This window comes from Electrona antarctica, assembly GCF_951216825.1.
Source record: "Electrona antarctica genome assembly, chromosome: 11".
In the NCBI taxonomy this organism is placed as follows: Eukaryota; Metazoa; Chordata; class Actinopteri; order Myctophiformes; family Myctophidae; genus Electrona; species Electrona antarctica.
The window spans coordinates 45968767-45996463 of NC_136792.1; the positions used below are offsets into that span (position 1 = coordinate 45968767).

The following is a 27697-nucleotide window of genomic DNA, read 5'->3' on the forward strand; positions in this document are numbered from 1 at the left end:
TCGCTCTGGATTAAGAGCGTCTGCTAAATGCCTAAATTGTAAATTGTACAGCTAGAAGTTTTAGTAGTACAAGTAGTAGTAAAGGTTGAAATCTCTTTTTTGCAAGTAGAAATAATCCGGGTCTTGCAGGGTTAATCCATACTAGAAGGCTTTCTTACCTTTATTTGTAGTCAAATAACCTCAATGGGGGTTGGGTTTTTGTGCTAATTCGCTTGTTTCCATCGAAATAAGTAGTAAAGTGTGCCGCTTGGGATACTATTTACATTATGAAGAGAGGATATATACAAAAGAAATTGATTTTTAAGCGATGGAAATAAGCGAATTAGCACCCCATAGCCCCATTCAATTCAATGCAATTCATTGAGGGCTTATGGTAGGGGAAATAGCCAATAATGCGCTTTTGCACAAAATAACAACTACACATAAAAGAAAGCCTTCTAGCATGGAATTCTCCTTTAATGGACTGAAAAAAGGCAGACCTAATGAAAAGGTACCCTGAACAGAAAACCTGCATCTTATTATCCATCATTCTGTGAACCCAAAAGTCTAAAAAGTTAGCAAAGTAGCAAATAGCACATTATGGTTGTGTGTTGTGTGTAACGCGATATAATTGGGCTTGATGCAGCTGCCACCTCTGACAAAACTGACTGGGGCAACAGTGAGAAACAAATCCAATCACAATCTCCTCTCAATCCTGATCAAAGGCAGGCAGCTGTGAGAAAAGCTAACGACGCAAAAATCTACATGATTACAAAACCATGAATTTCCATATGCTTTATTTTCAAAGTCGAATTTGCATTTCATTTTTTCCCCTCCAAGGTGTTAGGGATACGAATACAATGTAATGGCTGTTGATCTTGCTTACAATATGAATACTGAGAGGATCATGGGAAAATATCTTATAACATACACAAAACTGATTGAATACAAAAATCACACCTGTGTGAAGTGAGCGGTGCATCTACGTTCTAGCCCTCCTCCCTGGTGTGTGTGTGTGAGTGTGAGTGTGAGTGTGTGTGTGTGTGTGTGTGTGTGTGTGTGTGTGTGTGTGTGTGTGTGTGTGTGTGTGTGTGTGTGTGTGTGTTGCTGCTCAACAGTGCAATCTTAAGTGTGGAAAATACACTTTACTGACAAATTATGTAATTTCAAATAATGTAGCTTAATTTTTCAAATGATGATTTTTGATTTTGTCTTCTGGTGCGGTGCTATACAATTCTATCGCTCTGTGGATACTACAGCCTGAATGTTTGTGAAAGCTTGAATTTCTTCCCCCAACCCTTGGGAATATCAGTTCTTCCCGACCCATATAGGCCAAATGAAAAGTGCCTTTATCCCATTCTGGACGGGAACCCCTTTTGGTGTTTTATGTTATATTATGTTATACTTTAGCTATTGAAAAATAGCAGATCTACAAGCTCGTAGCGCGCCACCGAGTGGCGCGCTACGAGCTTGTAGGTCTGCTATTTTTTGAAAAATCGTAAAAACGCGGCACACATCTTTGAATATTATATTCTTTCAGAGCGAACGTTTTTTTTTTTGAGTGGTGCAACCACTCCAAGGAACAGCAATGTCTGTGACGTTCAATTATGTGTGTGACTATGTTTGTGTGTGTGTGTGACGTTAATGAGCACCAGTACCAATGAGTACCAAAAGTGGCGCTGTTGTGCCAGAAACAGAGAGAGAGAGATAGTGCTGCACTGTTGCCTGCTAATGAGAGACAGAGAGAGAGAGGGAGAGAGAGAGAGAGAGAGAGAGAGAGAGGGGGGGGGGGGGGGGGGGGGGATTTGCAGTTCACACACACACACACACAGGTGTGATTTTTTTATTTCTACGTCAGGCCTAAATGGCTTATGCATTCCCTCCCCCCCCCCCCCCCCCTGTGCCTATCCAAGGAGATTGTCGTGGTGATTGTATAGCCCTTGTGGATAATTATCCTGTCACTGCTGTGACTGAGGAAACCGCGAAAGGCCGTGCATCATTCCAACCGGCGGGGAGCGGAACACGGTGGAGATGGAGAGAGGGGGAGGGACAGAGGTAATATAGGCAAGGAAACAAGAACTTTAGAAGTGACTCGGTATGTGATGGGGGAGTCAAGCAGCCTTTCATTGTTATTCTTTCTCACTTTGAAGCCATCTGTCGCTTTCGGAAGGGATTTTTATCCCCTCACCCCCACCAACCCACCATCTCCCCTCTTGAGTATTGAGACGAAGAAAAGAAGGAGTTGTGTCGCTTAGGCGTGTGTGTGTGTGTGTGTGTGTGTGTGTGTGTGTGTGTGTGTGTGTGTGTGTGTGTGTGTGTGTGTGTGTGTGTGTGTGTGTGTGTGTGTGTGAGTGTGTGTTAGAGAACGTGTTGGGTCACTGCAGTGACGGCTGGCCCTCTCTGCTCATCCTGATTAACCCGTTTAGACCTGACATCGAAATTTTTAAAAAATCTTAAATTTCTGAAATAAATATTTTCACGATTTTTCAAAAATAGCAGACCTACAAGCTCGTAGCGCGCCACTCGGTGGCGCGCTACGAGCTTGTAGATCTGCTATTTTTCAATAGCTAAAGCATAACATAATGCTAACACCAAAAAGGGGTTCCCGCCCAAAATGGCTTAATGGGCAAGCAGCAGAGAGTGGAACGCTTGTGTGCCCCTCGGTTCAATATGCCGTACATACTGGCCCAATACATCATTCTGCCCACAGTGGACATGCACACGTACCAGACCCACACCACACGCACACTACAATGTCTTATCTACGGAACCGTGTCCGACAGACTGACCCAGACCTGCAACGACCTCAATGTTGGCATCGCTTTGTTGTAATCATAATTTAGCCATTTTCGTATTTCTTTTTTTTATCCCACGATTTTTGTAACCCATTTTTCTTCCACCCTGCAGGGTCAATTTCCTAATTTCCTGGGCGCTATATACACTCCCTCTGCCAACCTGGGGAGAGCAACGGACTGACCTCATGTTTCCTTCAATGCATGAGGAGTCCAAGATGCTTCTTTTCACCTGACAGGGGGGGAGTTGACCCGGTAAGACGTAGCGTGTGGAAGGAACAAGTTCCTTTTCCCTCCATCAGGTGCCCCGGCTGGCCAGGGGGAGGCAGTATTAGAGACCAGGATTACTGGCATGTTTTTTTTTAATTTTTGTGTGTGAGGGTACCTATCCTAGGGGACACGGGGAGGCCATTTTGACAACCACACCTATAGGGTATGGGTAGTCTGGGTTCGAGCCTGATTCGCTGCGTTCCCTGGATTTGTTTTGACACTCGCTACTCAGTCTGGAAAGGGTCCTATCTCCAAGGACATATAAAAGGATGAAATGGACCCATGGCTTCTGATATATATGAATAAATAAACACCAGTTTGACGTCGTATCAATGTGCAGCTACTGCTGATGCCCTGCAACGTCCAAAACAAGTCCAAGGAACGCAGCGAATCAGGCTGGAACCCAGGCTAGGGTATGAGCGCTGATGATGACACGGAGGAATTTAGCCATTTATCTGTTCGCCTGGTTGCTACTTGACTCAAGACAACTCACAAAGACTGAAGCCTCACAGTACGTTTTAACAGCGGGAACCCCTTTTGGTGTTAGCATTATGTTATGCTTTTGCTATTGAAAAATAGCAGATCTACAAGCTCATAGCGCGCCACTCGGTGGCGCGCTATGAGCTTGTAGGTCTGCTAAGAACGTAGTAGGTCTGCTATGAGCTTGTAGGTCTGCTAAGAACGACTGACATAGAAACATAGCTTTTTCAGAAAACTGTCAGGATGTAGAAGACATTTTTAGAATCTGATCTCAGGTCAAAATGGGTTAACAGCGGGAGAACGGCGGCGACTCTGGCGCGATGCAAATCTCATCATCATCCTCCGAGTGCCCTCGAGATCTGCGACACAAGCTGCTTCCACTGGTCTCTGTTGCTCGTCGCCACACCAAGTTGATTCACAGTCAGTCCTGTGTCCCTACTCAGGAACATCTGGAAATGTGAGAGGTCTTGTTCCTCTTGGTAGTCTCCACAGAAGAATATCCTAAATGTCCTGGCCTTTTGCTCTGTGGCAGTGTCCAGCAAAGCAGAGTCTTCTTTCTGCCACAACAACTGAGATGGGGGGGGGGGGATGCCTCCATAAATCTGAGCTTTAGCGACGATGTCGATGTCGTATTCATGTTTTCGGGCGACGTTCCTCCGCCCACTTTTCGACTATCGCCTTTTCGCCTGCTATATATATAGTAGTTGCTGTGTGCCATAATACCAGTGGTTCCCAAGGTGGGTGGGGTCCAGGGACCCCTAGGGGTCCTTGAGAGAGCTCCAGGGGGTCCCCAGCTAAATGATAATTAGGAACCAAATGGACCCTTATGGGTCGGAAACTCAGAGAGTGTACACTCTCAGAGTTAGATTAACTTTGATTTTACATTATACATTGAGGTCCCAGAAATATAGAAATGCCATTAAATGAGGGGCTGTACTAGGGCATTCACTTCTAGTCATTTTTGAGTGGTGCAAACCACTCAAACAACCAGCTTTGTCTGTTTGTGTCTATGTATGTGTACCTGTACGTGTGTGTACCTGTACGTGGGACCCAAAACAATGAGCATGGTTACTATGGTCACTGACATTACGTCAGACCACAGCTGATCAGGCTATATAAGACCTTGCACCACTCAGTTCACACGGGTGTGATTTTTACTAGTTGACTAGTTGCCTAGTTTACTAGTCGACTAGTTGTTTAACTACCTATTATGTAAAAAAATAAATAAATATTTGTACATTTAAAATCTATGTACATTGGTGACTATAACTGATCTTTTTTTTCCTTTTTCTTATCAACTAGTACCAACAAGGTCGACTAGTGGATTTACTAGTCGACTAGTAAACTAGTCAACTAGTTGCTTAATGCCCTAGGCTGTAGCCTAATTCAGGTCAAACCTGAGGTCCTTGAAATTAAAATGGATGAGAATCACTGCTAGAGCTGTAAAATAATTCTCTTATTCTCTTAAAAAGTTTGAAAACCACTGGCATAGACAAATAACGCACTTATGTCGTTAAATGGACAGAAGTCAGTGGATATTCACACTAAGGCCAGTGCATATAATACTATAATAGACGCTAGATCCTATACACTTAACCCATTGAGACCTGGAACGCATCCATGTCACGTTAGCTTTTAACCACATTAACCATTAACCCATTTTGGGCGGGAACCCCTTTTGGTGTTTTAAACATTATGTTATAATTTAGCTATTGAAAAATAGCAGATCTACAAGCTCATAGCGCGCCACCGAGTGGCGCGCTATGAACTTGTAGGTCTGCTATTTTTGAAAAATCGTTAAAATGTGCCTCAAATCTTTCCGAAAATTGTCATGATTTAGAAAACTTTTTTTTTTAAATTTCGACGTCAGGCCTGAATGGGTTAAGAGACAGTACAATTATTTATGACGGTAATAAACTTACCACGCCGATACCTTCGAAGGCAAAGATGGCAGTCCCGAAGAAGAAGGGGAACTTTCCCACAGGGGACGTGAGAGGGATTTGGTGGGCAGCGCCAATGTCCTATAATAAATGACAGAAAAATAATTTAGAACAGGGGAGGGCATATACAGTACTGTCGGGCAGAAACCTTTTATTTTTTGCTCTCTCTCTCTCTCTCTCTCTCTCTCTCAGCAGGCAACAGTGCAACACTATCTCTCTCTGTTTCTAGCACAACAGCGCCACCTTTGTCCATATTGGTACACTAAACATAGGGAGACGGGACACCACCAGCAATTTTCATAATTGGCAAAATGTGTGACCATACCATTAACAATCTATAAGGGAAAGAAAATCAAAATTCCATAATGCTTTAACCCATTTTGACCTGAGATCAGATTCTAAAAATGTCTTCTACATCCTGACAGTTTTCTGAAAAAGCTCAGTCGTTCTTCGATTTTTCAAAAATAGCAGACCTAAAAGCTCGTAGCGCGCCACTCGGTGGCGCGCTATGAGCTTGTAGATCTGCTATTTTTCAATAGCTAAAGCATAACATAATGCTAACACCAAAAGGGGTTTCCGCCCAAAATGGGTTAAATAGCATGTGTCATGTCAAACTTTTCATGATGCTGAATCCATTCCAAGCATTAGTTTTGTACAAAAAACACTCATTGGGCTAAAAACGGCCATTGCAGTCATCCACAAATGTGATGATGTCAGCACATTTGTGTGTGGCTATGGCCTTTTTAGCCCAATGAGTGTTTTTTTGTGCAAAACTAATGCTTGGAATGGATTCAGCATCATGAAAACCCCCTAGTTTGACATGTCACATGCTACTTAAAGCATGATGATTTTTTTTTTAATTGAATATTTTGCCTTCTATAGGTTGTTGTATGGTTTGGTCACATATGCCAATTTTGAAAATTGCTCAACATATGCAAGTTAGCATCTGGCAGTTTCTACATGCTGGGGACCCATACTCAACATTTCATTTCAACATAAAACCTTGGTGTACTCAACATATCCGGGTTCACAACGGACTGGCAAGTAGACTAATATGCTCATTTTACCGACACAATATTTACTATACGCAAGTGCAGTGTCATACATGATTTTTTTTTCTTCATGTCCTGTGTTTTCGAAATCATGATAAAATACCACAATTTGTCTCATAGGAGATGTGGGTAGTTCAGAAACCTGTCCACCATTGACATCTGCGTTAGGCAGATTTAAAAATAATAATGAAACAAGACATAATTCATTATGAATAATAACCAGCAGCTTCCGTATCTATGTGTGTTTAATATAAGGTTAGCATTTTTAGGAGCCTTTTCAGACTGTGACCCCCCAAAGTAATCATATTTGAATGATAAGCAATGATAAGCAATAACCAGACAAGCAACAGAATGGTTCCACAGATAAATGTTGTGAATAGCAGATGTACAATGTCGTTGTGAACTTGTAGATTGGCTATTTGCACAATTGTTGCCTCCGTCTTATATAATAATAATAATAATAATAATAATAATAATAATGTATTATTATTAATTCTTGTAATAATAATAATAATTATTGTGACAATTAAAAAGCAAAAGTAAAGAAATGAGATTGTCCCATTCAGACACAGAAGTACAGGCCTATGTCTGCATCAAATTGTCTAAGGAAAATAAATCACACCCGTGTGAGGTGTGAAGTGAGTGGTGCAACTCGGTGGGTGTGTGTGTGTGTGTGTGTGGGGGGGGGGGGGGGGGTGGAGTTCCAGACCCACAGGAACGCACCCAGGGTGCCGGCCCGATCCCGGCGAGCCGCCCCGCGTCTGAAACGGTTGAGAAATGACGGAGTTGCTGTGTGGGGGTCCCTCTACTGTACCCTCCACTGTACTGTCACTGTACTGACCCACAGGAACGCACCCGCCACCCATCCAGAGCAAAAATATGTAGGCACATGTAGGCCTACACAAGATGTAATGAAGAAATGCTAGGAATCTAGGTTGGTTTACTTTATATATACATGTGTAGTATTGCCTGTCTGACCTACAAATGCTTTCATGACGTTGCACATGATCAATAATGAAGTTTGAGTGCATGCACTGCACACAAACTCTAAATGTCTGTATATAAAATATAGCTAACTCAGCGAATCTCTTAGTTCCATCAATATTGTTCCTCGTAAATAGTTGGTTTCACGTCGCGCATGATCAATAATAAAGTTTGAGTGCATGCACTGCACACACATAGGTAAGAACGTCATGACACTGCTACCTCGCTCAGTGTGTGTGTGTGTGTGCGTGTGTGTGTGTGTGTGTGTGTGTGTGTGTGTGTGTGCCTTCAAACATTCTGCCCCGCGAAAAAGTAGCAGGCTGGCTGCTCTGGAGCGCGGGAGGGAGGAGGAAATGTTGCATAGCGATTTTGATCGAGCGACATGATCAATAATAAAGTTTGAGTGCATGCACTGCACACACATTTAACTCTAAATGTCTGTATATAAAATATAGCTAACTCAGCGAATCTCTTAAGGTGGCCTTACACTAGCCGATTTTTTTTAATCTGAAATCTGATAGCACCACACACTACAGGATGCGGGGCAGAGCAAATATCAAACATTCTTGATGTTGATCGGGCCGATCCCGATCGCGCTTTGAGCGGTCGGGCACCCCCCGAGCGTCAAAAATGCCCGATTATCGGCTAGTGTAAGGCCACCTTAAGTTCCATCAATATTGTTCCTCGTAAATAGTTGGTTTGTGCCCAAGTATTGAGATTATAGAGTTCGCTTTGGCGATTTTGACTGCACATTCCCATCCATGTCCCATGATCGCGGGAGTTTGACTCAGAATTAACTGACTGAGAGAAAAGCAGCCAAAGCAGCCAATCAGCAATCAGAAGTACTCGGCAGTATGGTTGCCAGTGTTGCCAACTGTCGTGCCAGAAATAAGCTAACCAGCCTCCAAAAACCAAACCAGGCAAGCAACTGTGAATGAATCCACGTTAGGCTGGAAATATGCAGACTTGGCAACACTCAGCAGAAAGATCTACCGGTCGACTAGCAGTGTTGCAAGTTTCCCAGGTAAACACTAACCAGCACTTCTCCGAAGCTGCTGGTAAAAACAAGATAAAGAAAAAGATTGTTATTATCGTGAGAGGAATAGAAAGCCTGCCGTTTCTATTAGCTTGGATTCCTCATCGATGATGTCACTGGTGGACGGGTTTCTGAACTGCCCACATCCCTCCCATCAGTCCCATGAGACACAGACTGAGAAGATTGTTTTTGCCATTATATCATCATCATCATTATATCATTCGTGATTTCAACCTATGAAGATAGGTTGAAAAGTTCTTCTTTAACACGTACATATATACAACCTAATGCTAAAGCAATAGAGCCAATACTACAGTATAGGCCTGTCACTATTATTACATAATCGCCTAATCACAATTATTTGAGAAATCGCAATTATCTTTGCGCAATCGTCAGTCGTTTCCATGTTGGATAATGTCCATAGACTCCATACATTTTTAAACATTTTTCAAAAATAGCAGAAATAGTTGATCTACAAGCTTACAATATGTAAGTAAGCTTGCAGATAAACGATTTCCGCTATTTTGGATTGTTTTTTTTAGAACGAAAAATATAGATAAAAAATAGATAAATGTGTCAGTGATTTCTTTGTATTTGTCACATCTCCCTGTACAATTTGTGATTACCAAGCCTAAAGGGCAAACAGAAATACAAATTGAACATTGGAGTAACACTCCAATGTTCAGCAAACACCACGATTAAATCGTTAATCGCAGTAATTTGTGTGACAATTAATCGTCAACTTAAATTTGTAATCGTGACAGCCCTACTACAGTATATTCAGTTTTTTACAGATTATTAAAGTACAGAATGTAAGCTTTCATATGATGTATAATTAAATTAAATTGAATATTTGAAGGAGATATGATGCCGTTTTACCCAAAGCTGAGAAAATCCCCTTTGAATGTTCACAACATTTCAACACCTAGAGCTGGCTAGCCTACTTTGACTTATAAATGTATACATTTAATTTGACCAAATCAATAATCTGTTGGAATGAAAACTTTCTTCAACATTCAAGCTGTGTCAATATGAAAAAAAAAATCAAGTTTATTTTAGATTTTCTGCCTTTAGGCAAGATGAGGACAATTTTGCTAGACCTGGTCACATATAGATAATATGCAGTGGAAAGATGACATTACACACCCCTGGGTAGGCCAACAGGCCCATGGTGAAGATCTCTGCTCTGTGTGAACACCGCTTTCTATTTGACAGAGCTTCTTTTCATCCGTGCTGATATTTAAGATTATCACTGATTCCTTTGATCTGTGCGTCATACCGGGGAATTATGAGAAACAGTGTTTCATTATTTACAACCTCCACTCAATTATCTCTCAGGGGTGTGTGAGCAACAGGAGACAACTATTGCCATTTGGCATTGTCATCCTTGATTTGATTTTCTCTAACCGACTTCCAGCTTGCACTTTCAAAAGATAATCATCTTCAACTGAATCCATACTTAATTAACTGGTATGCTTCTTTTCTTACTACAGAGGGTGAAAGTGAACACAACCCTCTCCTCAGCATTAACTACTAATGTTGGTGCTCCCCAGGGGTGTGTAAGCTCAGCTGTACTTTTCACCCTTTATACTGACAGCTGTCGTACTGAGGGAATGTCTGTCTGAATGTCGCACTGACACGTACGCCAGAGCAATAATACTTTCTAAAACACTCAGACGATACAGTTTTGATTTTTCTCCTCGATAGTTCCAGTGATGCAGATGATTGGGGTCGCATTCGGGTCACACACCAAGCCATTTAACCGATCGAGCAGAAATAAGTAGATATGCATGGATTGCACTAGAAAAGCAAAATAATCTGTACATATGACACTAAAATACCTCCCCATAGACAATGGGGAGGTAGGAGGGGGCGCTACCGAACTTGAACCACGTGAGACCACCGAGTTGCCGTGTCAAGCGTCGCAAAGTTTGGTAGAGCCGACTCAGCCCTGTTCGAGTTGTAAACCGAGGCACAGATTAGTACATTTTAGGGGCAGCGGTGGCCTAAGGGTTAGAGGAGCGCCCTTGTTGCCGATAGGTTGCCGGTTCGATTCCCCGGACGGGCAGGAAAAATCTGGGTGGGGAAGTGATTGTCATCACTCACCCAACACCGCTGAAGTGCCCTTGAGCAAGGCACTGAACGCCCAACTGCTCCCCCTGGAGCTGCTTAGTGGCCAACAGTATACCTGTAAGACTGTGGTTGTACTGGTCAGCTCCCAGGTTTTAATGTGTGTCTGTGTGTGTGTGTTTCTATGTGCAGGGCGTTGCTGAAAATGAGCACTTGTGCTCGGCTACTACCCTGGGTAAATAAAGGATAAAAAATAAAAAATAAATAAATAAATAATAATAATATAAAACCCGAACTCACCCAGCACAAACCAGCCACAGTGAAATAGCACGTCCGTGTTTGTGAAAGCCACGCCTCCGTCAGTAGTATATATATATACATATATACAGATTTTTGGCTTTTCTAGTGGTGTATGCACCTACTTATTTCTGTGCGATCAGGCTGACCGAGCGCCAGCTAATTGGGGTCGCATTTTGGGTCATATACACACACACAGCCTGCACTGACTTACTTACTGTTTCACACACAAACACACAGACCCAAATATCTAATAACCTCCAGGTGTGTATGTATCATTTATAATAATTGGCAAAATAGTGTAATAAGGGATAATAATTGAACACTCTCAAACAACAGGCCCCCGGGGGCGATGGCCGTCTCCTGTACGCCACATTTCCTGCGCCCCGTTCCCCCGATAATGGGGGAATTCTTGTTAGTTTCTTATCCTCTGCTTAGTAATCCCTAAATTCAGCGGGTCTGATCTGACACCCCATTTGACCGTTATCTGTATTGAATAGGCGAAATCATCCGTTATCAGCACCTTCGAATAGGGCCAATATGGCCATACTGGCATACTCACTGTTTCAGTATGTCATTATCACCTATTGTCATTATCACTGATGTCAATGACGGAGGCGCGCCGTGTCTGGTGGCTAGCCGAGTGAGTCGCCGTGCCGAGCGTTGCGACGGCCACCGGACCCGACTCAGCGCCGTCCGAGTTACGTCCCGATAGGCAGAGAATAGTATATATTAGTAGCCCCTAGTTTCCATGCGCCGACAATAGTTGGAAATGACACGTCCACCAGGGGGAAACCTTGACCAGGCTATGTTCAGCCAAGGGTGAGTATGCCAGTATGGCCATATTGGCCCTATTCGAAGGTGCTGATAATGGATGATTTCGCCTATTCAATACAGAGATAACGGTCGAATACGCTGGATCTGAGGTTGTTGGTAGGGGTCTCAGCTGCCCCGGGAGGGGGAGGCTCAGGCGGTCAGGGAGAGGCGACTCTCCCCGCCGGTTGGATTGAGTCCGCCGGGATGCCCAACGAGCTGCTCGAGATGCAACGGTCCACAGGCAGCCGCCGTCGCGAGTGCCCGCCGTAGAGCCGGGTCAGACGTGGGCACACAGGACGGGACGGGACGGGTTGGGGGGGGGGGGGGGGGGGACGTGGAGTCTCTCCACGTCTGCATTTCGGGGGACGAAGCGCCAAAAGGTGCTGCGAATCCCCAGCCGCGGAGATGCAGGGTACTTTCTTTACTTTTTAACTTTCCAAAAATGACAGGAGTTGAATTTAGCACGCAGCTATATATTATAGCTATATATTATTTATCTCCGTCTCGACAACGGACAGACTACAGTAAAACACACCAACTGGCTACTCAGCATTAACGGAACCCAATCTATTCCAATCTGCTGTTAACCACTATGTCTCCCAGACTTTATGGGCTTTATCACAGCTAAAGGACACTTTCACTACTCTTCACATTTAACGGTGGCCTACTATACGTAAAAATGAAATAATGCTGGTGTCATCTCTCTCCACCCAGCAGCGGCAGATGCTATCGTCTCACTGTGGAAACCAAGCAGTGGCTGCTTCAAGTACACAACATGTTCTCTGAGGTGCACAGATGAGTGTTCTTTTTTTGGGGGCATGTTAATGGTTATTACAGCGGTGTACTAAAATAGCGTGTAATAAAAGCAAAAGGGAAAAACAGGTGCATGTGGTTCTGACACACATGAATAACAAGAGTACATAACAGGGCCCTCCTAGTTCCCCCGGCAACTCGCCTTCGTCACTCGAGGGCTCCCTGCCCTCTTAGGCTATATAGCAGAGTCAGTGTCTTCTTTTAAAAGGCTTTTAAAACAACATTTGCATGTGAAGTGTATTTCCTAATATTGTTTTTGATGCCCTGTTATTTTTCATGTTTTATTGGTTTCTGATGTCTTGATGTTTTGTTGTTTTTGATGACCTTTATGATTGTAAAGTACTAGTAACTATATGTTTGGAAAAGTGCTATATGAATAAAATTCATTCATTCATAGTAAGGAGAGTCCAGAGAAGAAAAAAAAAGGTGTCAACAAAATGCGCAAAATTATTCACACTCACAGTTTCATATTATCATAAAGACATTTTAAATGTAGCAACAGTGAAACTGAAAACAGCACATTATAGGTCAAGTGTGCTCTTATTTTACATTCCACAGACCATAATACGCAGCCACTGGCGTGTGTGTGTGTGTGTGTGTGTGTGTGTGTGTGTGTGTGTGTGTGTGTGTGTGTGTGTGTGTGTGTGTGTACTGTACAAAATGTACAGTACCTTCAGTGGGTTTCTCTACTGTGCAGTTCTGTTAAACTGTGAGTGAGTCATGGAAGCAGAATATGTTCTGCAAATAAGGCAGGGGTGGAAAAAAAACTACCACGAAGGGCTTTCTCTCAACATTAATCCATCCCTCAAACAGCAATGGGAGGATGACAGGGACAATTACGAAGACTGTCACTCTGGATCTACATGATAACTGTGTCTGTAAAGAACGACCTTGGGAGCTATCTACAGTACACAAGCCATTCAAAGTTGGCTCTGCCTGCCACCGCTACTCATAATAATACATTGTTCAACTATTAAAATCAGGTCAATCCCAAACTGTATTAATTGGCCATATGAGGACATCTTTCACTCAGGGGCCAGGGCCCAAGGAGAAGAGAGACATTCACTAATATTAGCTGTTTCCATCTATCCATCCATCCATCCATCTTCATTCTTCAACCGCTTATCCGTGGTCGGGTCGCGGGGGCAACAGCTCCACCAGAGAGCTCCAGACTTCCCTCTCCAGAGCAACATTAGTGACTTCCTCCTGGGGAATCCTGAGGCGTTCCAAGGCCAGTGAGTCGATGTGTTTCCTCCAACTGCGCCTTGGTCTGCCCCGCGTTCTCCTCCCAGTGGGACGTGCCTCGAGGCCCCCCGCCCCCCCAGTGATCAGTGTGGGGACTCACAGTTTGCCGTTCGTCTGGTTGAAAGCAGTAACAAAAAAAAAGAAAAGAAAGTTGAAAGCAGTAGTATATATTTGAGCGAGTTTTGCGGTAGTAGCAGTAGTAGTAGTAGTAGTAGTAGTAGTATTGCTGGATCCCTCCTCGGCCGCGTCCCAGTGGCCTTCTCCAGTCCCAGCCACTAGCCCCCAGCCCGGTGGGAGCGGGCTGCCGCCTGCCGGATCACACTCCTCCTCAGCCAGGTACCAGCGGCCATCTCCCAGCCACTAGCCCGGTGGCAGCGGGCTGCTGTATCCCTCTCCCCGGCCTGACTCGAGTGAGTGACCCCCCCCCCCCTGCTCCGTCCATCCACCCGGATCACACGATGGTCCAAGGTCTTCTTCGTCTCCCCACCGTTCTCCGATGAGGAGTTATAATTGTATAATTGTATTATGTTAGTAGTCATAAAAAATAAAAGGGATGCTTTGCCAATGAGAGTTATACCTGTCATGGCTATTTGTTCACTATTGAAGTTTATGCTAGGACTAATTAAGTGATTTTAAACTCTGAATTATTCTGTAATGGTACATGGCAGGAACTCTTCAAGTCAATCTTTTGATACATATCATGGGCACCAAGTCATATCAAAACAATGTCCTTGGATGTGTTTTTATCAAAACTGTGTTTTTTTTTCATAACTGATTTTTGAGAAACATGCACGAATAGACGAGGTACTGGTATATATCAAAATATGTGTTAGAATGTCGAATTTTATCCCCAAAAAATGTAGTTTCTATCATGTTCCATTTCAGAGGTATTGGCAGTTTTAGATGGATTGGTCAGACAAAATACAGCTTTTTCATGACTGACCATGCTACTTTTAGATGGCAAAATATCCACAATGGTACATGTGAGAAACTTTGTTTTCCTTTTTAAATTCAACTCGCTCTTTAAAATGAGATATGGCATGGGTATGTACGCCCAGCAGTTATTTGGAAAATAGAACTTCAAATGCGATTATCTCTGAACTAGAAACAGTACAAATCTGTAAATGCAGGCTGTTTTAAATGGCTTCCAACACAAAAACTAAACATTTTATCAACTCAGTTAATTTGTTCCTGGAAGAAGTCAAGCTTTCTCTGAAGGTCTTTCGTTGTCGCACAGTCACAACAGAGAATTTTCAATAAATCATTAAAAAGTGCAATCTGCCATAGCAGAAGCCAGCACCGACCAGAAACGGCTAAAGAGTCTTTATTCCTATTGGGAATTAAGCCCATTACCATTATCCAAATGAATTCCTTATCATTTTTTTACATTTTGGGAAAAATAGCTCTTTTGCAATGTGAAATGCCACCGAATTCTTAACCCTTTTCCTTGTCTTTATGGGCCAACTTGTGAAAGCTGCATGCTTTTATTGTGAAGGCAAAAGTTTCTGAATGTTCTCGGTTCTCACAGCCTGCATATCTCCGCGTGCTGAAAATAGCTGATCTACAAGCTCACAACGCGTCGCGGATGCGACGCGTTGTGAGCTTGTAGATCGGCTATTTTCAGCACGCAGGAACACGTTGTACGATGAAGAATAAATCAGCCATTACTGCACTTCACTCACTGTGGGAGGGAGATGTCTTTTGTTGGCCGTTTGGGTCGATATGGACACATACGTCCTCGACACAAAAAAACAAGCTATTGGAAGCTATTTTTCGTGGCACATTATGTTTAATCAAACAACAAGTTTCCTCAGTGTTTGGGTCGGGAGTCGGGATGTTCTGTGTCTGCCTGCATGACAGGATCATCATGCAGTTGCGCGATGCGCGCTGCAGTGAAATTGTACGGCTGAGAAAGATTAGTTCATTTGTGTCGGATAAGGGCTTATTGGTGGGGTTTCCGCTAGATAATAGCGACTTTAAGCAACGACGGATACGGCAGTCGGCTACGGCAACCGGAAATGGATCAGTGCTCGATACATAAACCTGCTCTCCGTCGCAGCCCTTTCTACTACGGGAGAACCTACACTTACACATAGTGTCTACAACGCCATGTCATAACCATGTTTATTGTCTCCACCAGGCCGAAGGCATGGGGAGAGAGTATGTTTTGCACTCCGTCCGTCCGTCCGTCCGTCCGTCCGTGTGTGTGTGTGTGTGTGTGTGTGTGTCCGTCCGTCCGTCCGTCCGTCCTTCCGTCTGTGAACAGCTAATCTCCGGCACCATTAACCCGGTCGATGCCAAATTTTGCACACACACTCCCTGGATGCCAACGATGAAATTGGTACACAGTCTCTCTAGAGCCATTCAACGAAACGGGTCTTTCAGATTTCTCAGACTCCATCCTGATTGGCTAAGATTGGCTTCCAAAGTTCGCAGGAGTGCTCAGTTTCAAACAAAATGCTGCAAATCATGAACACATCGTGTGATTTCCGTGCAATTGTGCACGCACATTCCCACTAGGCCGAGGAGGAAATGTCACATGAACATTTTCAACTCAGCCTCATGGTGGCGCTATAACTGGCCGAAAAGTGTTTTTACCTCTAACTGCACGGATCTGTGGATAACTTTGTATGCCAACTCCCTAGAGGCCAAGGAAAAACCTTTGCCTGGAATTTTTCACATCTGCTCTTTATAGCGCCACCAGGAGGCCGACATATGTAAAACACATTTTCTAATATTACTCCTTCAGATTTTATCCAAATTTCACGCAAATCGGTACACATGCTCTTCATAGTCATGTGATCAAGACGGGTTTGTTTGATTTCTCATAATCCACCCTCATTGGCTACGATTGGCTTCTACACTTTTCAGGAGTAGCCTGCTTTGTACCCGCTTTGTACAAATCGCCACAACTACTCAACGCAGCGTCCGATTGTGGTGAAACTGTGCATGCATATTCCCACTAGGCTTTGGAAGAAATGCCACTTGACAGTTTTCAAATCAGCCTCATGGTGGCGCTACAACACACACACACACACACACACACACACACACACACACACACACACACACACACACACACACACACACACACACACACACACACACACACACACACACACACACACACACACACACACACACACACGTTTATATTGCTCCTAAACATTTTGCCAAACATCACACACACACTCCTATCCTCCTGGTGGAGACCTGTGCCCAGAAGGGCACTTTTTCTAGTTGAAATTATAGCTGTCATACATTTACACCGATTGCTCCATCACCTCTCTTATGCTGTGTAATGTGTTGGCATGCTCTGAATGAAGAAATAACACTAATACCATATGTCATATTAACACAATCAGCGCCGGAAGTCCTTCAAAATAGGAGCTCTGGGGTGCCGGAAAGACATGGTCGCTTTTACTCGGAAACCCATGAACCGGAAACAATCCACTAAAAAAAGTTTACTTTACATAGCTACTTTACATTGCGATCGTTTTAGTTTATACGATATATGATCCAAAAAGCGTTCATATTTTGCGGGAGAGACGGATGAGGAGCAGAAATGAAGCGCCAGTATATCGATCCGTTCAACACCACGGAGAGCGCCCTGGATTAGGAAAGACGAGTCATTATTTCCGCCGCGCTAACGGCTAATTCAATGGTAAGCTAACAATTGCCTAGAGTGTAGCATAAGGTAGCCGAAAGGCGAACTGACAAAAAAAAAAAGGAAATTCAGAATATTCTTATCTCGCCCCGTATCATTGAGGATGCGCTAAGACGTCCTCACACGTCGGATGTACGCGTCGATTGGGACCCCTAGGACGTGTGGTGACGTCCTATGTACGGAAACGGTTAACCATGTGAAAACAGGCGTTGCTTAAAGTCCCTAATAAGGACTGTTGAGGGTGTGTTTTAGCGCCGGGGATTTCGCCTGGAAGGCTCTATGGATGGAAACACTCACTCTTGAACGAAGTTGAACGTGAGAAAGTGACGTTCACACACGCCAGAAATGAACGCGTTCACAATGACGTTCATCAAGCAGAAATACGGTACGTTCAGTTCACGCTTCCCCAAAATGTGAACGTGTTCGTGAACGATCGTTCTTTGAACGGATTCAGGGACAACACCGCCTGTAACACCGTCATGTCACTCGTCAAAAATATCTTATTTTCCAAGCTGACAAATATGATGTCAGCCAACACGCTTCTTCACTATCTGACATCTTCAGAAGACAACATGCTCGCAGGCATGTCTCCACACGTGTGTGTGTGCTGCTGACAGGGAGAGCAGGTCTTCGGGTCAAGTGCTGGTTTTGCATACTGATTAAAGTCAATAAATAGCCTTTTCTCAAAACTTGAGCCCTCTTGGCATTTGGTTAACACTTAACACAACACAGCCATGCTGTCGTTTCTGCCAGCAAAAAGAGACGCCAAGTCGATGGCTGATGTAACGGGTTGTGACAGCTGCCCCCCAGTGTGTGTGTGTGTGTGTGTGTGTGTGTGTGTGTGTGTGTGTGTGTGTGTGTGAATGGGTGAAAGTAATGCATCTATGTAAAGCGCTTAGGATAAAAGCGCTATATAAATGCACCATTTAGCAATTTTTACCATTTATCTGGAAAGATTGCAATTCTGAAGGGTGAGGGGGAAACTAATTTTTGCCAATACCAGTGCGATCCAATGGTGCAAGGAAATTTCATTGAGTGAAGCAAGGGTATTTCATTGAGTGAAGCGAGGATATTTCATTGAGTGAAGCAAGGATATTTCATTGAGTGAAGCAAGGATATTTCATTGAGTGAAGCAAGGATATTTCATTGAGTGAAGCAAGGATATTTCATTGAGTGAAGCAAGGATATTTCATTGAGTGAAGCAAGGATATTTCATTGAGTGAAGCAAGGATATTTCATTGAGTGAAGCAAGGGTATTTCAATGAGTGAAGCAAGGAAATTTCATTGAGTGAAGCAAGGATATTTCAATGAGTGAAGCAAGGATATTTCATTGAGTGAAGCAAGGATATTTCATTGAGTGAAGCAAGGATATTTCATTGAGTGAAGCAAGGATATTTCATTGAGTGAAGCAAGGATATTTAATTGAGTGAAGCAAGGATATTTCATTGAGTGAAGCAAGGATATTTCATTGAGTGAAGCAAGGATATTTCATTGAGTGAAGCAAGGATATTTCATTGAGTGAAGCAAGGGTATTTCAATGAGTGAAGCAAGGATATTTCATTGAGTGAAGCAAGGAAATTTCATTGAGTGAAGCAAGGATATTTCATTGAGTGAAGCAAGGGTATTTCATTGAGTGAAGCGAGGATATTTCATTGAGTGAAGCAAGGATATTTCATTGAGTGAAGCAAGGATATTTCATTGAGTGAAGCAAGGATATTTCATTGAGTGAAGCAAGGATATTTCATTGAGTGAAGCAAGGATATTTCATTGAGTGAAGCAAGGATATTTCATTGAGTGAAGCAAGGATATTTCATTGAGTGAAGCAAGGGTATTTCAATGAGTGAAGCAAGGAAATTTCATTGAGTGAAGCAAGGATATTTCATTGAGTGAAGCAAGGATATTTCATTGAGTGAAGCAAGGGTATTTCAATGAGTGAAGCAAGGATATTTCATTGAGTGAAGCAAGGATATTTCATTGAGTGAAGCAAGGATATTTCATTGAGTGAAGCAAGGATATTTCATTGAGTGAAGCAAGGATATTTAATTGAGTGAAGCAAGGATATTTAATTGAGTGAAGCAAGGATATTTCATTGAGTGAAGCAAGGATATTTCATTGAGTGAAGCAAGGATATTTCATTGAGTGAAGCAAGGATATTTCATTGAGTGAAGCAAGGATATTTCATTGAGTGAAGCAAGGGTATTTCAATGAGTGAAGCAAGGATATTTCATTGAGTGAAGCAAGGAAATTTCATTGAGTGAAGCAAGGATATTTCATTGAGTGAAGCAAGGGTATTTCAATGAGTGAAGCAAGGATATTTCATTGAGTGAAGCAAGGATATTTCATTGAGTGAAGCAAGGATATTTCATTGAGTGAAGCAAGGATATTTCATTGAGTGAAGCAAGGATATTTCATTGAGTGAAGCAAGGATATTTCATTGAGTGAAGCAAGGATATTTCATTGAGTGAAGCAAGGATATTTCATTGAGTGAAGCAAGGATATTTCATTGAGTGAAGCAAGGATATTTCATTGAGTGAAGCAAGGGTATTTCAATGAGTGAAGCAAGGATATTTCATTGAGTGAAGCAAGGAAATTTCATTGAGTGAAGCAAGGATATTTCATTGAGTGAAGCAAGGATATTTCATTGAGTGAAGCAAGGATATTTCATTGAGTGAATCAAGGATAATAATTCATTGAGTGAAATTGTGGTATAAAAAAAGGTTAATAATACTTTTTTCTTAATGAAATATATGCAATAGTGTTGGGATTGTCTAAGTCACACAGTCACACATGTGGCACGGGGGCTTGTGAGCGGGTCACAACAGCGTAAAACCACAACTACGAAAACCAATTATTATTCAGATAAATATAGCACAGGCTTGTGGCAGAGAGGACACAAGGAAAACCGTTCCTCTTGCTTTGAATATGCATACATAATTAGTTGCCGACTTTACTTTCAGATGCCATTAACAGCATGTAGACATTTAAGCGTTTCTGTGGCTTCAGCCAGTTCAGGCAAGATGTGACGCTGAAAATCTTTCTCCAAAGAGTTTTAATTTGGATATGCGAGTGCAAACGACAAGGAGGATGTCTTCACATACAGCTAAAATGTTTGCTGTTGAATTTGCACCCACAATTTGCACCCTGTTTTTATTAAACTCATTCCATGCCACGTGACGCCTTTGGACACCTCCCCTTTAACAAATCGTCACAAGTGGAGGCACAGGCTGAACAACCATAATCTTCAAATTGAGTTCTGTATGGAAATGTAAATCAGCTTGACATCAAACCCCTTTTGGTGTTAGCATTATGTTATGCTTTAGCTATTGAAAAATAGCAGATCTACAAGCCCATACGAGCTTGTAGGTCTGCTATTTTTGAAAAATCGAATAACGACTGACATATAGAAACATAGCTTTTTCAGAAAACTGTCAGGATGTAGAAGAAATTTTTAGAATCTGATCTCAGGTCAAAATGGGTTAACCATATGAACCCCAGTGGCCCTGTTCTGGGCATGTCATCATATAGGCCAAAGTTCTGCGGGAAATATAGGCTGACAGTCATTCCGTGAAACTATAGGCAATGTACACAAGCTCACAACGCACCGCTCACGCCTCGCGAGCTTGTAGATCGGCCCATTTTAGGCCTAGAGATTTGGCGCAGAGGGGAAAGACGAGGGGATAGATTCCTGGGGGATCGCGGTCAAGGACGCACATTGGAGCACAGGGGGGGAAAGAGTATATATAAATAAAGCCTTACGCTGGAGATGTACTGGAAGATGATGACCACGCTGACGGCCATGCACACGTTGGCCAGGAAGGCCAGCACGGCCATGTTCTTCAGGTCCTTCATGAACACCAGGAGGATGAGGAAGGGCAAGAAGAACAGCATGTAGAGGCGCAGGTCCAAGTCCCACCGTGGCTCTGGAGGATTGAACACTTTGTTTAGTCCGAAATGTAAACAGTACAGAGTACTGTAACCCCTTTTGGTGTTAGCATTATGTTATGCTTTAGCTATTGAAAAATAGCAGATCTACAAGCTCATAGCGCGCTACGAGCTTGTAGGTCTGCTATTTTTGAAAAATCAAAGGACGACTGACATAGAAACATAGCTTTTTCAGAAAACTGTCAGGATGTAGAAGACATTTTTAGAATGTAAACAGTACAGAGTACAGTCAAACACTTGTGGTGACCCACTTACAGGTGGGTCATTGGCCCACCCCAGGCCGAGAAGTCTTGTTTTGGGAGGTTTGGAGCTTAAGTCAAAGTCAAAGTCGTACGATTAGTCACAGACGTTACCGCAGTGAAATGTGTTCTCCGCATTTGACCCATCTCTTGGAATGGTGAGCTGCAGCGTGCGCCACGCTCGGGAATCATTAGTTGATTTGACCCCCAATCCAACACATTGATGCTGAGTGCCAAGCAGGGAGGCATTGGGTCCCATTTTTACAGTCTTTGGTATGACCCGGCCGGGGATCGAACCCCGACCTCCCAGTTTCAGGGCGGACACTCTAACCACAAGGCCACTGTCTGGTAAAGCTTAGGCTTTACTCTTTAGTGACATTGACATGTTGGAGAACCAATAAGAGGTGCGAGTAAAGTCAAAGGAGGGCTGAATCAGGGCTCCAGCTAGAGAGCCTGAGAGCACTTGTGTCGACAAAAGAGAACATTCTGCCCAGAAACCTTGTTCTTTGATTTTCTTCTTTTTTTTTATCACCCTTGTTGCCATGATTTTGTCTGTTTGTTGTCAAGAATACAGCCCAGATATGTAATCTCTGCTTTTTTGCTGGAGATTATTATGTCGTCAACTCTGACCTTGAAATCATGGGGACTGCCCATAAGTCCGACCTCCGCACCTACGTGGCCGGTTAAGACTGAGGTTAGGGTTAGTGACCTACGTGGCCGGTTAAGACTGAGGTTAGGGTTAGTGAACTATGTGGCCGGTTAAGACTGAGGTTAGGGTTAGTGAACTATGTGGCCGGTTAAGACTGAGGTTAGGGTTAGTGAACTATGTGGCCGGTTAAGACTGAGGTTAGGGTTAGTGAACTATGTGGCCGGTTAAGACTGAGGTTAGGGTTAGTGACCTACGTGGCCGGTTAAGACTGAGGTTAGGGTAAGCGACCTACGTGGCCGGTTAAGACTGAGGTTATGGTAAGCGACCTACGTGGCCGGTTAAGACTGAGGTTAGGGTAAGCGACCTACGTGGCCGGTTAAGACTGAGGTTAGGGTAAGCGACCTACGTGGCCGGTTAAGACTGAGGTTAGGGTTAGCGACCTACGTGGCCGGTTAAGACTGAGGTTAGGGTAAGCGACCTACGTGGCCGGTTAAGACTGAGGTTAGGGTTAGCGACCTACGTGGCCAGTTAAGACTGAGGTTAGGGTTAGCGACCTACGTGGCCAGGTAACACTTTTGTCTGGGAATTTTTCAGAATAAAGGTGCTAGATTGCCAAGCAGATGGGCAGATTTTACTCTGAACCCCCCCCCCCAGACGAAAGGTATTGTTCTATTAAAACCTCGCTATGTCAAGTCTGATATCTCTTCAGAAGCGTTAATATTCCAAACGAGATGCTTGGTTAAATCAGAAGTTAGGAAACCCATGGACAGCGCCGTAGATTCAGAGATAAAAGCATGATTTTTCGGCCCGTAAAAAAGGAAGTGAATGGCTGCGCAAAACATGCCCGGGAGATCTGTGCAACGGGAGCTGTCAACAATATGGATTACAGCGATCCCGTTTTAGATCATTAAAAAAGGCCCTAAAGACGCGTATACACGTCCGAGGCACATCCCGGTTTTAATTGACAGGTCGTGTACACACACGTCCTCCTCATAGCACAATAAGTGACTGCGGTTAGGGGTTACGGTTTGGGATGGTATAGTGTTTAGTAATCGGTCGGACTAACGGGAGGTCGGAAAAACAATCATTTACATCTATACCTGTAGTGGGAGACAGAGGCGTCGTCTGCGGCGCCGCGGTGGCATTGGTTGACCCGTTGGCCATGAAGGACATCAGCGAGTCAGCATCCAACGCCGTCACATTCCTCTGGTCCCCCTCCACCACCTGCATGGGGGACATGACACAATCACACAGTGAGAAAAACCCACATCACATGCACAAGATTAATGGTCCTCTTTTAATGCATTAAGACCTGGAACGCATCTGTGTCACCTTATAACTTTTAGCCACTTTTAACCATTATTTTATACTTAAGCTTGTTGAAAAATAGCAGATCTACAACCTTGTAGCGCGGCACCGAGTGCCGCGCTACAAGCTTGTAGATCTGCTATTTTTTTGGAAAACGAATGCAAATCTTTGAATATATATACTTCCACAGCAAACGTTTTTAACTCATATCTTCTGGGCAATTACATATGATTTTGGGGCTCCTTGACGTGAAACAGTTTGAGAACCACTGACATAGAAACATAGGTTTTTCCAGAAAACTGTCACGATTTAGATGACATTTAGATTTAGAATCTGGTCACAGCAGGTCTCACTGGATTAATGAGTGAGACGTCACCAGCTCCGGTTCAACTCCGTTGACCTTCAACGAACGGCACGTGGCCACGTGTACGTGTGCACGTGGCCACGTGCACGTGGCCATATCCTCTTCTCGGAACAGAGATGGATCACCTGCTCCTCCTTCGGAGACATCTCTTTAAGCCATTTTGACCCGACAATGGATTCTACAAAAATGTCTTCTAAATCACGACAGTTGTTCTATATCGTTTCTATATCAGGGGTTCTCAAACGATTTCACGTCAAGGACCGCAAACATTATTATGTAATTGGCCCGCCGTAATTTGCCGCCGGACAGGGTGCCGCGGTATACAAGCTTGTAGATCTGCTATTTTTCCCAACGGCTTAAAGTTTAAAATAAATGGTTAAAAGTGGTTAAATGCTATAAAGGTGACACAGATGCGTTCGAGGTGTTAATGGCTTAACCCTCTAGATATGAGGAACCTGGGTGGTGGTGGGTTGAGAGAAACGCGGAGAGGGGTACGTAGCACCGAGAGGGGTGGGTGTCAGGGTGGAGAGTGATCGTCCCCGTTGGGCACGCTAAGGGACGGGGGTGACATGGAACACGGGGAGAAACGAAGATGTGCATCTAGAATTGAATTGAGGAGGGGACTTGGGGGGTGGGACTGGGGGGGTGGGGGGGGTGAGCAATGAGCTGAAGCTATTACAGTGAGGTTGAGAAAAGGTTGAGTGAGGACGTGTCCTTGTCCCAAAGGAATTCAAAATTTAAATAATTGCACTGTGAGATGCATTTGTCTTGTAGTGACATTGTTGTTACATTGTTTGGAGGTAAGTATGTGGAGGAAGGTCTTGTCTTTGACAGACACACAGTAGAGTAGGTATTGATTGTAAACCCATTTTGACCTGAGATCAGATTCTAAAAATGTCTTCTACATCCTGACAGTTTTCTGAAAAAGCTATGTTTCTATGTCAGTCGTTCATCGATTTTTCAAAAATAGCAGACCTACATTCAGACAATCAGTTACTACATTTTAAACAGTAACATTCAGTGTCAAACTGCTCAAAATGGCGGAAAATCTGAGGGCGGAGCTTACTTGTCAAAGTGACAGATGTGTTCCCCATGAGTCAAGGAACATGTGGAAACAAGTGCCATGAATTTTGGCCAAACAAAGCATGAGTTATGACTGTTCAAAGGTTTAATTTGCAAACGAATTGCTATAGCGTCCTCCTTTGGCCAATTGGAGTAAGACTGCTTTCAGTGCTATTTGGCATGACCCTCTATTATACTGTAAAGTGACATAAGCATATGACGCTGCATGTATGTATTATAGGCAGAAGAAGAATTTTCACAAACCAGCAATTTTCATTGGCTCATAAAAACTTAATTTTTTCACTTCACAAATGTACGATTTTTTTGTCCGTATAGGTCCGAAGTTCACGTGTAGACGTTTTTGTGCATTTTGATCAAAGAACCTGGGAGGAGATACATTTTAACACCATGGAGGCCCGGGGCGGAGATCTCCATCAAGTTCAAGGTCATGGTCAAGTGCCCAAGCATGAGATTGATCAATAGGACGGAGATTAATGATATCAAAACCGATCGCTTCGCTCCACAGCCTAGGAGCGCTTGTTGCCCAATCCGTGTCAAACAGTGACACGTCATCGAAGATGTTCCCTGCCTGTTTAGCTGACGAAAACGAAAATATTAAAACGATCATAACTCCCTTTCTAAATCATCCCGTCTAATTCTGAAAAAAGTTCCTGTGTTAGACGGCGCTCCGCGGTCCAGTCGCTAGTCGCGATAGATTTATTCTTACCTCCCGTTGTTGTCGATCGACTCTAGAGTGGTGTGGCTATTGTTAGCTGCTACACAGACATGCACACTAACTTCCGGTGCGCCGGTAAAAGTGGTCCGGGTGCTATAAATGATGGGCACATGGATTAAATGGATTAAATAGGTCCGGGCAAGCAAGGTGTTCTGTTTTACATAAAATTCAAAATGGCGGGTGATCTAAAGATCAGAGGTCTAAAGTCAGAACACTAAAGTTGTTTGGCATGAGGAGATGCATATGTGTACGACCTACAAGCTCGTAGCGTGCCACTCGGTGGCGCGCTATGAGCTTGTAGATCTGCTATTTTTCAATAGCTAAAGCACAACATAATGCTAACACCAAAAGGTATACAGTATACAATAATAGACAATTCAATATACCCTAGATCCCGTAGTTTCTCTTTTTTGCAAGACAAAACATTTGGCACAACTAAACACTTGAAACTCAAATTAATTCTCCTTAAAACAATAATGTAAATTTCAGTTACAAAATGATTAAATGTGCCAAGAACTATACAGACATCTGAAACTACTATTTGAACAAACATGGATAGAACGTGTTGCTGACACAATGCAAAACCAAACGGATAGTTTTTTAGGGTTTCTTTCTGGAGGAATTTCATAAGACAGAAAATATACATTGCAAAATGTATCAAAGTTATTCAAAGCATATTTGAATTCATCTTCATCTTCACCTGCTGTAATATTAAGCCTACTTCCAAATTCCAATCCTGAACCTTATTTTCAAACCACAAGGGTGACCAAAATCGAAAAATTATAATCTTGATTGGGATATGCAAAATGTTATACCCATACCGTACATTGATTTAAGTGCCGCGCTATTTGGGCTTGTATATCTGCTATTTTAGAAAAATCGTGAATATGTGCACAATTATTAGCGAACATTTTTAACTCGTCTCTTTGCTTCTTTGGTCCTCTGGAACAAGATATTTTCAGATAGGGGTCGGCAGCCAAATACAGAACATTTTTGGTGTCCTTGACATGAAAACGTTTTAGAACCACAGACATAGAAACATAGGGTTTTTTATCCAGAAAACTGTCAGGATTTAGAAGACATGTGTAGGATCTGGTCTCAGGTCTTGATAATTAGCAATACATCGAAACGTGTCCCTAACCTTATCAATAGAGAATATGCGTGTGACATCATGAAGCCCATACATCCACACAGAAAAAAAATCTGATTGCATCAAACAACATTAAACAATGTTAAACTCACTTTGCGTGTTGCTTTGCCACTCGATTTGCCACTCGATCGCCATTCACTTTAAGCATGTGCATACCCTCTATTCGTTGTTTATTAAAAATAATAACAAATGGCTTTACTAAAGTCTATTGTTGACCAGTGGATCGACATATGTATCGTAAGCGATGAGAGAGGGCAAGGAATGCTCAGGCACTGAACACAGGTCTATAGGTGAATGACTGAGGAGCCATTTTCTTGAGCTAAAGTCTTTGCTTTACACTGACTGACTGCCCCATTAAACAGGTTATTGAGTCCCCAAACTGACTTCCATGCCAGATTCTGAACGCAGCAGAAACTGGGGGGGTAAATTGCTGACTCTCTCTCTTGCTCTGGCAATTTTCAGGAGTGAGTTTATTAACCCATTTTGACCTGAGATCAGATTCTAAAAATGTCTTCTACATCCTGACAGTTTTCTGAAAAAGCTATGTTTCTATGTCAGTCGTTCTTTGATTTTTGAGTGGTGCAACCACTCCAAGGAACAGCAATGTCCGTGTTCAAGTTTGTGTGTGACTATGTGACCAGTACCAATGTGCACCAAAAGTGGCGCTGTTGTGCCAGAAACAGAGAGAGAGAGATCGTGTTAGAACCAATAGGAACTGAAATTGGAACGATACAGAGAAGAAATTGGAACGATACAAATTGGAACGATACAGAGAAGAAATTGGAACGATACAAATTGGAACGATA

At 43.1% G+C, this 27697-nt stretch overlaps 1 protein-coding gene across 1 annotated transcript in view; it reads right to left on the reverse strand.

Annotated features, from left to right (window-relative positions):
- The window catches only part of slc36a4 (solute carrier family 36 member 4), a 247794-nt gene that overhangs the window by 167820 nt on the left and 52277 nt on the right, over positions 1 to 27697 (reverse strand). Inside the window, exons 7-9 of the mRNA XM_079514352.1 lie at positions 23372 to 23495; positions 21198 to 21361; positions 5444 to 5542 (exon numbers count right to left, since the gene is read on the reverse strand). Of these exons, the coding sequence (XP_079370478.1) occupies positions 5444 to 5542; positions 21198 to 21361; positions 23372 to 23495 (387 nt within the window). The remainder of the gene's footprint in view (positions 1 to 5443; positions 5543 to 21197; positions 21362 to 23371; positions 23496 to 27697) is intronic.